Source organism: Schistocerca gregaria, unplaced genomic scaffold (genome assembly GCF_023897955.1).
Source record: "Schistocerca gregaria isolate iqSchGreg1 unplaced genomic scaffold, iqSchGreg1.2 ptg000560l, whole genome shotgun sequence".
Classification (NCBI taxonomy): Eukaryota; Metazoa; Arthropoda; class Insecta; order Orthoptera; family Acrididae; genus Schistocerca; species Schistocerca gregaria.
The window spans coordinates 26,431-40,066 of record NW_026061953.1 but is presented as its reverse complement, the minus strand read 5'-3'; the positions used below and the strand labels follow the sequence as shown (position 1 = coordinate 40,066).

The window sequence follows — 13,636 nt, the reverse complement described above, 5'->3', positions numbered from 1 at the left end:
AAAGAGCCTAAAAAGTAGCATTCGTTTTGAAAAAAAAACGCGATTTTTGAATTCTTTTTTTCTCCTTCGGTCCAAAAGGTCATTTTTTGGATTTGATAGACAAGTGTGTTGTAAAGATCCAAATGGGCCAGTTTCAACGAATATATAGATACAGAAAACATGTTTTTTGATTTTTCTGGTTTAGTCATCCAACTCCGAATGTAGAAAAGATTGAGGCATGGATGAACGCTTGAAGAAGTTGACACCACGTATGGATACGGCGTGCTGGGCATAGACGTCATATTGTGAATATCTTTCACAGAAAATAACCAGGTTGAGTCTGAGTCGTGCATTTGAATCTTAATAAGCCAATTCGTATGCGTTGGAAAAAACAAAAACGTGCTGAGCTGACCTCGATTGTTTATTGCCACAACGCTGAAAAGCGTTGGATGGAACAACAGCTCTACAATGACGTTTGTAGTGTCGAAATAAATCTCAGTGTGCAAAAGGCTCTTTTCTTGGTAGTTCCAGCATGAAATTAATCCATCATATGTGCAAGTGAAGATATAAGGGAGATAATAGTGAAAGCAGATTCTGTAAGAGGGGTCAATTTTTCTAGAGCTATTGTTATCATACACACAAAACTCAGACAACATCGAAAGTTCAGCCGTTGTTGTATTTACGCTCATCAATTGAACAGTGCCATCTGCCAAGACGATCGCAATGATGGGCTTACAGGGATGAGTGTGGATACTCAAAGCAGGTTTTGATAAGCTAATTTTTCTAGTTTGACCTATCCTCAAGTCCAAGACTTTTTTAAGAGTGTTAGAGACAGAGCGATCGCAAAGACATGTCAGTTTAAGCAAGTAAAAAAGTAATCAACAGTCAAAATATATTATACAATATGCTGCGCCATCATTTTTAGTAGTTTCTCGAACAAAGAAAATGCTTAAAAAAACTTTCTTGATCAGCAGTACTGAAAAAAACAGCATGTCCGTACCGAAGATCGACTTGCTTTTCTGCTTGAGATAAAAAACACGTTCTTCTAACATGACAACATGATAAGTCTTTTTTGCTTTAATACGTTGAAGCATGTAGATGCTTTTCAATTGTAAACACTGGGAATTCCATGTATAAACGTATAAATCCTAGAAAGCCAATAAACTTTATCAATAACAATTTCTGTACAGTGAACATTCGCAACATAAAATCGGCGAGCCCCTTCTTACGCATTCCGCGGGAATTACATGATGAGAAGGGGAAAGGATCAATTCCGATTGACTGCCGTATGAATGGTTCTCTTATTTGCAATATAAGATGTATACATGTGCAATGTTTAAATGTGAAGCTTTGTTATCAGCGTACCTCTTCTAAGAGCACCACAGCAGTTAAAATTGGTTGAGATATTGAATGCATGAGCTTGAGCGTCTGCTTTAGATCAATCGTTATCGTCCGTAAAATCTGCGCAGTAAAGCAATCGTAGACTTAGTAAAGAGTTAGTTATCTATTCTTATTGGTGTAGTCATTTTGAATATAGCCACAGCCTTTGATTTTTTTGCGTTAGGAATGGTACAACTCTGGCGCTTAAAACTGATTAGCGCCTGTTGTCCAAAAAAGCCAACACTATGTCTAAGATTGCAATGGACCCCATTCGTGCTTACTATATATCTTGTCTTCGTATGAAAAATAGAGGATAGGCTCGGCAGGGTGAAACGTCGAGCAGACACCATGGGAGAAAGTACTTATCTCTTTCTCGACTTCTGTAAAAGCTATCAACCGGGATTCCATGACCAGAGCCCACCTTCACAAGCGTTCATATCAAAAAAGAGAAAATTAAAGTTTTACCAATTGTAGAATAACTCCTACAAATAAAATTGTAGCTGAAGAAATTTTTTAATAGTGTATTCATTTTCGGTTCATTTTCCCCTATGAATCGCTCTTATCTTCTGAACTTTTGGGTTATTTTTTCTCTATTTTGTGCTAGTATAAGCCTAACAACTTCAAGTAGCGTTGGAAAAAATGTAAATTATGAGGATTCTATACATAACCAAGTTGAAAAAACATCCGACGAATTCAAATTCATAACTTTAACACAAGAAAATGGTGGTGCCAAAGACATCAAAAGGGAATATCTTTTAAATGATGGTTGTTCTGGCACTTCACCCACTTTTTCAACTTCGAATCATTTATTAAAGCGGTATTCTGAAGGCTTTTCAATTGTATGCACATCTCATGGCCACCTTTCTACTGCATACGCATACTTTATTTTTTTTCTAGGATGACCAAGGTCTATAATGCTTTTAGAATGTGCACTCCTGGCCAGGTATATCACTTACACGCGTTCTTACTAACGTGTGTGTCTGCGTAACCTTTTTTTTTTAAAGGGAGGGTCAAATAATATTGTTTGCGAGAATCCAGATCCCTCAATTGTCCCAAAAATCCGCCGTAGAGGTATAGCGAAATAGATATGTTTTTTGATTTTTGATCAAAAAATTTAATATTGGCCACTTACTTGTATCGCCCTTACTTCAAGGTTATTGCAGTGTTAAGATCGAAGATAACGTTCTCGCTTTGTCGAACACCGAGGCCTTTCCTCCACCTAAGAATATCGGATTTTGCTCAGAGTTTCAATCTTCCAATGTTTGTTGTAGTAGCTCTCAGATCGAGGCGATTGGCTCGGTATTGGAGCCCTTGGTGAATTTCTTTGGTAAATGCCCAAGTTGCATAGACAATCTTAGACAATTTTTTTGTACCATCTATTGCAGCCCAGATCAATCGCTATTTTTTACGCCTTCCACTTCCTACAATAATAACACCGTCAACATTCTCTTATGCTATAATGTCAGTATCAATATAAAATTTGCAGAAGAGGTATTCAACTCTTGCAAAGATGTCGTCTTGCCTGCGTTAGGAATACCTTCAGTGGGTGTTATAGGCGTCAATGGTTACAAAACGCTTTTCGAGCGCTTGACTCTCCTTTTGTCAACTAATTCTGGTAATCTAGGTAGTTTTGCTATAAATGAGTTCAAAGATGCTAGTATTAACAACAAGTCGATCGATCACCTCGAATCGAATACTACTATTGGGTTAGACATTCCTGACTTCAAAAACTGTTCTCAGGGGTGTTCCTGTGTCGACTGCCTAGACTCGTGTCCCTCTGATTTGCGTTCGAACATACCAAGCAATTGTATCTTGTCGATGGCTAAACTATGTTTCACTCCGTTTGGACTTCTTTGTCTGGTCTCTACAGTAACAATACTTACTTACCTACACACTTGCACTGCCATCTCGATTTATCAATATTTTAAGCTTCGAAAAGAAGGTTGGACCGAGCGCCCGCGAGAATCAAACTCAGCAGACAACGACCAGTTTTCATATCAGCTAAACAAAAATAACATTTTTGGGAAAATGTTTTACTATCATGGAGTGTTTGTAGCGAAACACTATATCCTCGTGATACTTGTCTCTCTGTTGTTTGCTATCGTCCTGTCGTCCTTCAACTACCGTTTTAGCTTCATCGTTGATCCCGTACATTTATGGACGTCTGTCAAGTCCGAGTCTTATAAGGAAAAGGTCTACTTTGACACCAACTTCGGGCCCTTTTACCGCATTGAAATCTCTATTTTGACTAAGAAAAATACCAGTTCGGAAGACACTATTATTGACAAAGGCAACCTGATGGCACTGGGAACGGTATACAATCATCTCTCTGGCATGGTCGTGGAATATGGCAGTGAGGACTCGAACGGCAATAGGAAGAAAGTACGGCTTGAAGACGTCTGCTTCAAGCCGTTAGCAGGCAAGGGATGCCTTGTCAACTCCGCGCTGGGCTACTTTCAAAATAACGTTACTTCTCTTGAAAATCAAGAAAATCCTGTCACACACATAGAAATGTGTACTGGTACATTCGCATACACGCCGATATGTATGAACGATATTGGCATGCCCGTCGATCCTAAGGTTGTCTTCGGTGGCTATGAGGGAACAGACTACATGAAGTCTAAGTCCTTGAATTTGATATTTTTGTTGAGCCTATCGCCTTCGAACCTCGAAGCGATTCTGGCTTGGGAACAGGCTTACCTTGATTATTGGGCTTCAAATCCTACCATGGATCAAGGAATAGAGGTTGCATACTCATCCGAACGGTCTCTTCAGGATGAAATGTCTAAAGAACAATTCGCGGCGGTTCCTGCCGCTATCGTCTCCTACGTGGCAATGTTCATCTATATAGTCTTTGCGTTGGGAACGTGGAAGAGGCCTTACTTGGTCAATTGCAAGTTTTCGCTGGCCTTGGCTGGTATCTTCACCGTCATAGCTTCGATTTTAGCTAGCAGCGGACTATGCAGTTTGTTGGGGTTTAAGGCGACGCTCATCATATCCGAGGTAATCCCTTTCTTGACATTGACCATCGGTATAGATAACATCTTCATCCTCGTAGATGCGTTTGAAGCCATGAATTCAATGGAGTTGTCTTTTGAGTCTAAATTAGGCAACGCGTTGGCTCAGGTCGGATCTAGTATGTTAGTTGCCTTTGTGTCGGAATCCACTGCCTTTGCTATCGGGCTGATCACTGATATGCCGGCCGTTACAAGCTTCGCTATCTATGCCTTCTTCTCGATTGCTGTAAACTTTCTTCTCCAAATCACCTTTTTCTTGGCTGTAATAGCCCTAGACGCAAAACGCAGACAAGCGCGTCGCATCGATCTGTTTTGCTGCTTCTCTGTTCCTCAGGGAGAAGAAGCCCCTAGTAGGGGCGACGAATATACGTCTCCTTTTCTGCAAAACGAAGGTAGTCTGATCTCCAGTGTCGAGAACAGAAAGGCCAGAAGCGGCCTATTACCGACGTTTATTCGCACCAAATACCTTCCAGTAGTCCTTCATCCGATCGTCAAAAAAATCTTGGTTTTTCTGTTTATGTCTATGTTTATCATGAGCTGCATGCAGTCTACGAAATTGAAAGTGGGCCTTCCATACGACGAGGTTCTACCTGCTAGCTCTTATTTGACGAACTACTTCAAAAAACTCGCAACGTATCAAAAAGCTGGACCACCCTTCTATCTTCTTGTCAGCGAACCTCTCGATTACGGATCCGTCGTTAATCAAAACAAGCTTTGCTCTACAGACGCTCTCCCTGGAGGATGTTCTTCCAATTCTCTCATGAACGAATTTCACACTTTCTCCTTGTCAAATGATACTAGCTTCATAAAAGGCAGCTCACTCTCGTCGTGGATCGATGCCTATCTCCTGTGGCTCGACCCGAGCAGCGGTTGCTGCAAGAAGACACCCGGCGGTGTTATCTGTACCAACAATTCGCCGTTCTCTGACCAATCAGACTGTTCGCCCTGCCTGAGCCCGGCTGATTACGATTCCCATCACAGACCATCAAAAAGCGCATTTTATGCTTATCTAGACATCTGGTTAACCAGTCCATGCGGCATGGAGTGTTCTTCTTGCGGATCCTCCTTCGTCATCAATCTGCACTTGAACAATTCCAACTCAAGTAACCCTGAACAACGTATCATCTCCACACGCTTTCAAGGATACCATCGCAACTTAGTCACCCAATCTGACTATATTGAAGCCATTACAGAGTCTTACCAACTTGCCCGTAAAATCAGAGAAACTCAACACATTGACGTCATCCCCTACAGCAACTTCTACATCTACTTCGAGCAGTACATCCATATCTACAAAAACTCTTTAACGTGCATTAGTCTGGCAATTTTATGCATATTCCTAGGATCTCTGCTCTTCCTGAGAAATGTCTATGCGGCATTCATTGTCTCTGTCATCGTCATGATGGTAGAAATTGACGTTGTTGGTGTCATGTCCATATGGGACGTCAGCTTCAACGCGCTGTCACTCGTTAATCTGATCATGATTATGGGCTTATCTGTCGAATTTTGCATACATATCTGCTATGCGTTTGTGGAGACAAGTGGCAGCAAGGAAGACCGCGTTTTTATCACTATTTCTAATGTCGGCACTTCAGTGATCAGAGGTATATTTCTCACTAAATTCGTAGGAATTGTCCCCCTCGCCTTTGCTTCCAGCCTGCTCTTCAAGATATATTATTTCCGCATGTTTTTCGCTACAGTTGCCATAGCCGCTACACATGCGTTTGTTTTTCTCCCTATCATCCTTTCATCGTTCGGTCCGCGTACTAATCACCGAATGTTCCAGCTATATTAATAGAAAGATCACCCTTACCTTTCTTTGATTAGCAGAAATACAGATAAAAGCCTTACATATTTTCATATGTAAATATAATATATTATTGTTCTCTTATTGTTATAAACTCCCTTTTATTTTCTCAATGTGCGCTCACTCGTCGCTCGGAAGATCTTCCTTGATAATTTCGATGAGCTTCACTTGGATTTCTGTCACTTCATCCCCGCGCAATGTGTCCTTGATGAATGAGCACTCAACTACCATTTGTATCTTAAAAAAACGCTATCAATCAGAGAACAACGCGCTTTTTGCGAGACTAAACCTGAACCCAATATATATATAATATATATTCAGAACCGTACCATTTCTAAAGCTCCCCTGATTACGCCGCATAAGATGTTCGCATACCACATGTTATCCTTGTATTCTTCGGGAAGCTCCACATAATTGGTCAATGGGTTTTCCTCGTATTGAAGCACAAACTCTGATTTCTTCTCGTCAAACGACGAAACGATTGCCGTAACGCCCAAGAAGCTTTTAAATGCCACCTATACTCCTCAATTCCGCTGGTTAATAGCGTATGATTTGCGGGGAAGACTTTTGAAAACGTCGATGCCAACAAGCTAGTAATTTCACGAAGGATTTTTTTTAATCAATGCGTCTTACCTTAGCAATGATTTCAGCTGTGTCCCTCAATGAAGGGCACCTTGAGATGCTAGAACTCGCAAAAAAGTCATCGACAAGGCGAATACCAATGTTATAGCCCCTTTTTTTTTTGGAATAAGTAATGCATCAATTGACCTAATCCTTGAATATAAATTTTGTTCCTTTCCGAACACATTTCCGTTGACATAAACGCACATTTTCTCGAGCTGCGTATTGAGCTCAGACACACTGTCCAAATCCTTCAACATCTGACAAACAAACGCGCCATAGGTAAGGCTGAAAAGGTCTGCATTCTAGGTAAAATCAATAAGAAAAAGTTAACTATTTGTTTATTTTGCTTTGGGATAAGCACGTTCACACACACGACACACACTACACATATGTGTCACACACACAGCATGTTGTTGTGTTTTAGAACGTCATCTTCTTCAGCACCAGCGAGAAGTATCGCGGCTTTTTCAGCTATTGATCTTTTTGTTCTTATTCTTTCTGTCTCTCAAATAATTGGTTTCACATTCTCATCAATCCCTCTTTTGGAAGGCCTCAAGGATGTGCGATACGATCCCACCTCTTCTTTTAAAATATACGCTGTTATTCCTTAATATCCGTACTATCTTATCAACCTTCGACCAAACCTCTTCACCTAGACGCTGCAAGTCGGTTGATTTCGAAACACCTTTTTCTCCCATACTCTTTAGCACCTTTGTGTATCTTCTGAATATCAGTACACTCGGCCTCCTCTCTACATAGATTTCTCACACACAAAACAATCCATCTAAACCTTTTTTTTTGAACTATCTTTTCATTTGTTCTGCCCCCTCTGCCTATCTAAGCTCTATAACCGCCCTCTGTTTGCCTCGTCTTTTAAACAGCACCAAAACTATAAGCCTTTGTTGCAGGTTTATTTTTTTTCACACCTCTTTCTATTGGCTAGGCTAGTTCTTCTCCTTGTATGGGTCATCTTTTAAATCAATTCCTGACATCAGCATTGTCGATACACACATTTGAAGAACCAGACATGCCAACAGCCATTCGGCTATTCTTCTTTCGCGTGTAATATTGCACCCTGGCAATGTCTTGTTCATGTTCACAAGCATCCGGTATTGAGCTTATGCGCAAACGAAACACAGTTTTTGGTAGCAGTTTGTCAGTATTTGCGCTTATTTATAATTTTCATGGCAGATTGTGTACAAAAGTGATCTTCTCACCCTTTTATGCCCTAACATTTCGTATTATATGCTGTATAATTTTGCCCCTCTTCAAACATACCCATCAATACGAAACATCCCACGCATGATATAAACGCTGCAAAAAATGCTTCAAGCGCAAATTCCTTCGTAATAAAAATATACATAAAAAGTACAATTCCTGTTAACATGCAATATGCGAGGTACGCATTTATTTGCTTATCGATCTGAGGTGCATCAAAGTGAATTTTTCGGATGGCCAGGTCCATGACGTCAACACCGCTGTCTGTTAGGTGATAATAATTGATCAAATTTTTGTACAACTTTTTTTGCTTTTAACTGCACTTCATATTCATCGCATTCATGGTCAAAAAGAATTATATAGCTCAGAAAAAGCAATATAAAAACAAGCTACGCAACGAGGAAACAGATGTAACCATTCAGGGAACGATTCATTTGCTCTGCCATTTCTTGTTTCTAGGCCTGATGTACACACATATAATTTTTAAAAATTTCTGATATCGTATATCGGTTCGCTTACTCCCAGGTCCTGTTATCGCTTTATCATTCGCTGATTAAGGCTCTATATACTACTGATACTTGTCAATTTATGGACTTTACACTTCACTGGCCTCTCTAACTCCGATCTGCCAACTACGTGGCAAGTATGGCAGTCTGTTGGAAAAAGTTTTAGTATATACCAACTTTTCGGTCTTATCTACGTACGTCGCTTTATTCCGTACTGTACTTAATCATTTCTATCAATTTAACCAAAATTTTTTATCGACTCAAGGTTCTCAATGCTTTTTTTGGTACTCAACAAATACGCTATGTTATATATTAAAATTTTTAGCCAACTGACACCTCTGTATTTAGAAACTACCCGCGAAAATCTGTACTTGACAGGCCTACAATTCGTAAGAAGATTAATCATGTTTTTGGTCGTCTCATTTAGCACAAAAGTACGCTTTTCAAGTATCACAAATTAAATCTTAAAGCCCTCTAACATCTCTGTATTTCGCCCAGCAGGTACATCATTCGATCTATTTTAGTTTGATGCTCTTTCTTTGGACCTTCTCAGATGCCATTCACCATCTTCAACAAACTATTATTTCTCCGCTCGTCGTGGGAAGGGCATCAAAGACTGTTGCTTGCATTTCCAAATTCGCAAAACTTTGGATTTTCCCAATAGAAGTCTTCTTAGAAACTGTCAGCTTTCTCTATCTGCTCTTTGAAACTAATGTCTATTCCAGCAACTATGTCATGTTCTTCAGAGTGCTCTTTGCGGTCCATTTGTGTTCATCTGTCTTCGTCTACATCAAAAGACAAAAGCTGCTTAAAACAAATAAGAACGTTTATTAAAAAAATTAAAACTAGCTTTTTTTACACATTCTTTTTCTCATGTAAAATCAGTTTTTTACAAAGAATTAGTTTCGGTCCTTTTTATCTACAACAACATTGATTACTATTTCGAACAAAACTACAAAAATTTAGACTAGATGGTCAAATAACAGCGCAAGGATTTAATAGGCTTTTTTTATTTTGAGATGCGTACTGTTAGAGAAATATAGAAACTTGTTGTCAGCGTGAAAGTGAAGATATGACAAATAAGAAAAAATAAAACGTTAATGTAATAAATATGCAGATAAGTAATAAATGATTAAAATACAGAAATATATTTATCAATAATAAATTGAAAACATATGAATCAATAGGCCTGCTATAACTTCTATATTTATATGTCAATAAAATATAATAGAGATATTAAATAACATCATGATACTACCATCAATATTTCTCCTCAGATCACTACCTAATCTAAAATATTTGTATATATGTGTAACAAAATTCTTTGATGGATATTGAATGGTTTATGTAGACATAGTCAATGTTATGACGATAGATAGTTATTTTTGTATACATTTGTTCGAACTGTCATACCATACTATAAATCTATTCATCTAATTTTGTGTATAACTCATACTCAAATTATATTCTTATCTAATATATACTTGCGCAATAAATAGCTTACTGTAACCAGATATTGTCGATAGGCTAATTGGTCATATTACCTATTCCCAACTATTACCAGGCACCTCTATCTCTTCTATTTACACTTCAAAACTTTGAATAACCCATATTCGTACTTATATGCTGTCATATAGCATATTAATACAATAAATAGATTGATATAAATACACAGCGTCTATAGATCGTATTCACACAAAGCCTACCATCAATTCATTTACCATCTCTATAATGCTCAAAATTCTGTATAGCTCATATTGTTATGCTGTTTCTAATTCAATTCAATAGAGCTTACTTATCAAATCGGTATGATTACACGATACCTAGAAGAATAACAATAACGCCTTTTTATGAAAAATTTTTTTATAATAAAAAGGGCCATATTTACTTCATATCTGCTCTGTCCACTTCAACTCTCAGCATAACCCATAAAAGTCTTTATACGTATAAAAGTATAATTAAACATGTAAAATAATAGTACACATATACATAAATATGGTTTAATTTATAGATTAAAATAGAATCATGTACAAAAATGTACCTAATTAATATGATCTATATATAGTGTTAAATAATTATTTGTATATTATTCATCATAAATAATTATGTATAGAAAATATTGATAGTAACATATGCAATATAAAAAGTCTAAAATAACTGTGTATAATAATAGAATTGATTGTATATTATAGAAATACATCATATGACAAGAATGAAATATTATATGAAATATTTAATTGTAACAATCTATAAATAATGTATGTGTATAAATAAAATTGTACAAATGTACATTATGAACTAGTATAGATGTATGGAGATAATAACATGTATAGTAAAGTGTATAGTGATATAAACTACAATAATGTCGAAACTATATTAAACAATATCTAAAATTATTGTACGTAAGGTATACAATACAAACAGATGGTATATAGAGACAACAATAAAACGATTAAAATAACAGAAATATATATAAAATAATATAGGTAAATACAAACCTATATGTGAGTTAATATGTCTACCACAACTTCTATGTTTATTGTCAATAAAATATCATATACACACACATAACTAATGAAGACATGTCAAACAAAATGAATGCATTATCAACAATCCTGAGATCATTACCTGATCTGAAATATTTATATATATAAATAACACATAATAACAAACATGATAACTAATACACATATAACATGATAGAATAATAAGGGAATCAATAATGAGATAGGATGGTGTGATAATGGAATAGGACAGTAAAGAATGTATACGTATGATCTGATATAATGCAAAGAATATGTGCAGATAGCATGAATATATAGAAGAGTGGATATAGACAGTATAATATAATGAAGAGTATATAGATGGTTATGTCAACGTGGATAATATGATAAAGTTAGTAAATGTGTAGGCAGCATGAAAAAGGGAAGAAATGTATATAGATAGTAAGTAGATGTATAATATGGTAGAGTTCAAGTGTATGAATAGTTTGATATGGTTCGTGTGTGAACAATATGATGTATATTGAGGCGTGGGGGTAGTACAGTAGAGTGCACTGGTGTGTGAGACAGTATTCTGGAATGAGAAATGCATGGGTAGTATGACAGAGTGTGTGAGATAATATGATAGAAGATGTAAGTATGTAGGACAATATGATATAATACAAGAATATGTGTAGGGTGTATGTGGATACACTATAAAATACGTAAGTGTATAGGTAATATAGTAGAGGGTGTATGGTGATATAATAAATTGAATAAGATACATAGTATAGAATTGAGAAAGTAAGCAGAAGAGATGCAATAGATTAAACGAATAGAGGAGTTGATAGATAGTATGGAATGAAAGAAAAATAGGTATTATGAAGATAAATCGAAAAACATTGTTGGATAATATATATGGATTGGAGACGGTTTTTATGATGGTTGCATGCAGAGGTGGAGTAGAGAACACGTTAAATTAGAATTCGCAGTTATGATATATAAGGCAGTAGAGTTATAAGAATAAAATAATGATAATTTGAATTAAAAGACATTTAATATGAGAGTTATTTCAGTTGTTGTATAGTTTATATTAGGAAAGGGTTAGGATATTTATGCAATATATAGAGTGAGGAATTGGTGATTTAGGAAGAGTTGAGAATTGTTGGAGAAGATAGGTAGAGAGTAGAGTAAATTAGTGATTAAAGTATATAGGAATGTATGAATATTGTATATTAGATTAATTATTATACATGGATAGATAATATAAAGAAAAATGTGTAAATAGTATAATATTTAGAGGACTATGCGCGGATAATGTGACGGTTTATATAATATGATAAAGAGAGTTTTTAGATAAAATGAAGTGTAAAAGGAGATGGGGTTTAGAGTAGAAAAGAACAGACAGTATGATAGAGTTTAAATGTAAACACGGTATTTGAAAATGTATATAAGTAATACAATATAATGAAGAGTAGGGATGGTTAGTATGAATATATGCGTATATAAAGACTATAACGTATTTTTATTAATAATTCGGATTATGTGTATATGTATGTATGTGTTTTAAATATTGATAAAATAATATTATAATATATTAGAGATTAATTATAGATAGTTGTTGTATTGATGATGAAATTTTATTATATGAACGTACTCAGGTTTCATATATTCACTATATCGATTCGTCTCTGGTAAAATGATTAATCCGAGGTTCTTGACACACGCATCTGTACGCAGGACGAAAAATTTCCATTGTAGATAAAATTATATCGGTTTGCAGTAAATTGCCTTTTTCGAATTTTTCTCCAGATATGATAAATCTTCCAATTGACATCATGCAAATACAGTAGTCCGATAGTTTCAACATTTGTTGGCAATACTCGTCTGGGTTATTATCATCATCACTGACATCCGCAGCTATTTGGATTGTAGTCATATTTACATGAGGGATTTTATTACATTCATGCAATATATATTTATTGTCTAGAAGAGGTTTTATACCACCAATATGCTTAAATTCAACCTCTTTATCAAATAAATATTGAATACAGATAAATGAAAGACTAGCTAGAATCAAATGAGTGACTAGGAACAATAGAAATTTAATTTTTAAACTCTTTATCATTTCCGACGTTATAATTACGTTTATTTATTATCGGAAATAATTTGATAATTTTAAATTATTATTATTTTTGTATAATTCTATTAAAATATTATACTACTGTAAAGTAGGTTGTTACATGAATAGATACGTGGTAGCAGGTTACTTAATTCGTGCATATATATGTGACAATATAGGAAGAGTAAAAGGAAAAATATAATAATATGAAAAGACGGTCAATAAGGAATGGGTATGCATATATGTGAATACAGTTAGATAAAAATAGAGTTAGATGCAATACATATGTTACCTATGTTATGTAGTTTTTCCTGTAGAATCTTGTAGAAAATATATAATAGATAAACAGGTAGGGTTAATAATAGGTTTGTAACAGTGTAAGAGGTTTATAGTTGTAAACCAATTATATTGCAGAATTGGTTTGGATTTACATAAATATAGAGTTGTTTTGTATTTTTTGTGTTCAAAGTTAATAAATTTGTATTATATGTATATGAAGTTTT

The 13,636-nt window shown here is 35.8% G+C and overlaps 2 protein-coding genes and 1 long non-coding RNA gene across 5 annotated transcripts; 2 read left to right on the top strand and 1 right to left on the bottom strand.

Annotated features, from left to right (window-relative positions):
* The first annotated feature begins 1,880 nt into the window (after window positions 1–1,880).
* Window positions 1,881–6,277, top strand: LOC126314423 (NPC intracellular cholesterol transporter 1-like). 2 transcript variants are annotated; one of them, XM_049992398.1, is made up of 3 exons: window positions 1,881–2,198; window positions 2,364–2,430; window positions 2,513–6,277. In XM_049992398.1, exons 1-3 carry the CDS (start codon window positions 1,908–1,910, stop codon window positions 6,169–6,171), a joined length of 4,017 nt encoding a protein of 1,338 aa, XP_049848355.1. In that variant the 5' UTR covers window positions 1,881–1,907; the 3' UTR covers window positions 6,172–6,277. The 2 variants fall into 2 exon arrangements, with proteins under 2 accessions (XP_049848355.1, XP_049848356.1); XM_049992399.1 differs by lacking the exon at window positions 1,881–2,198 and having other exon boundaries at window positions 2,313–2,430; window positions 2,513–6,271.
* Window positions 6,268–8,881, bottom strand: LOC126314424 (trafficking protein particle complex subunit 3-like). 2 transcript variants are annotated; one of them, XR_007555846.1, is made up of 7 exons: window positions 8,730–8,881; window positions 8,086–8,593; window positions 7,428–7,924; window positions 7,012–7,109; window positions 6,817–6,916; window positions 6,513–6,698; window positions 6,284–6,420 (listed from the first exon to the last, which is right to left on the bottom strand). XR_007555846.1 is itself a non-coding variant. In XM_049992400.1 (6 exons), exons 2-6 carry the CDS (start codon window positions 7,503–7,505, stop codon window positions 6,304–6,306), a joined length of 579 nt encoding a protein of 192 aa, XP_049848357.1. In that variant the 5' UTR covers window positions 7,506–7,924; window positions 8,086–8,175; the 3' UTR covers window positions 6,268–6,303. The 2 variants fall into 2 exon arrangements, 1 of the variants encoding a protein (XP_049848357.1); XM_049992400.1 differs by lacking the exon at window positions 8,730–8,881 and having other exon boundaries at window positions 6,268–6,420; window positions 8,086–8,175.
* Window positions 8,408–9,660, top strand: LOC126314425 (uncharacterized). Its single transcript, XR_007555847.1, has 5 exons — window positions 8,408–8,491; window positions 8,584–8,725; window positions 8,797–8,815; window positions 8,880–8,965; window positions 9,033–9,660. It is a non-coding gene; the product is annotated as an uncharacterized LOC126314425 (long non-coding RNA).
* The last annotated feature ends 3,976 nt before the right edge of the window (window positions 9,661–13,636 follow it).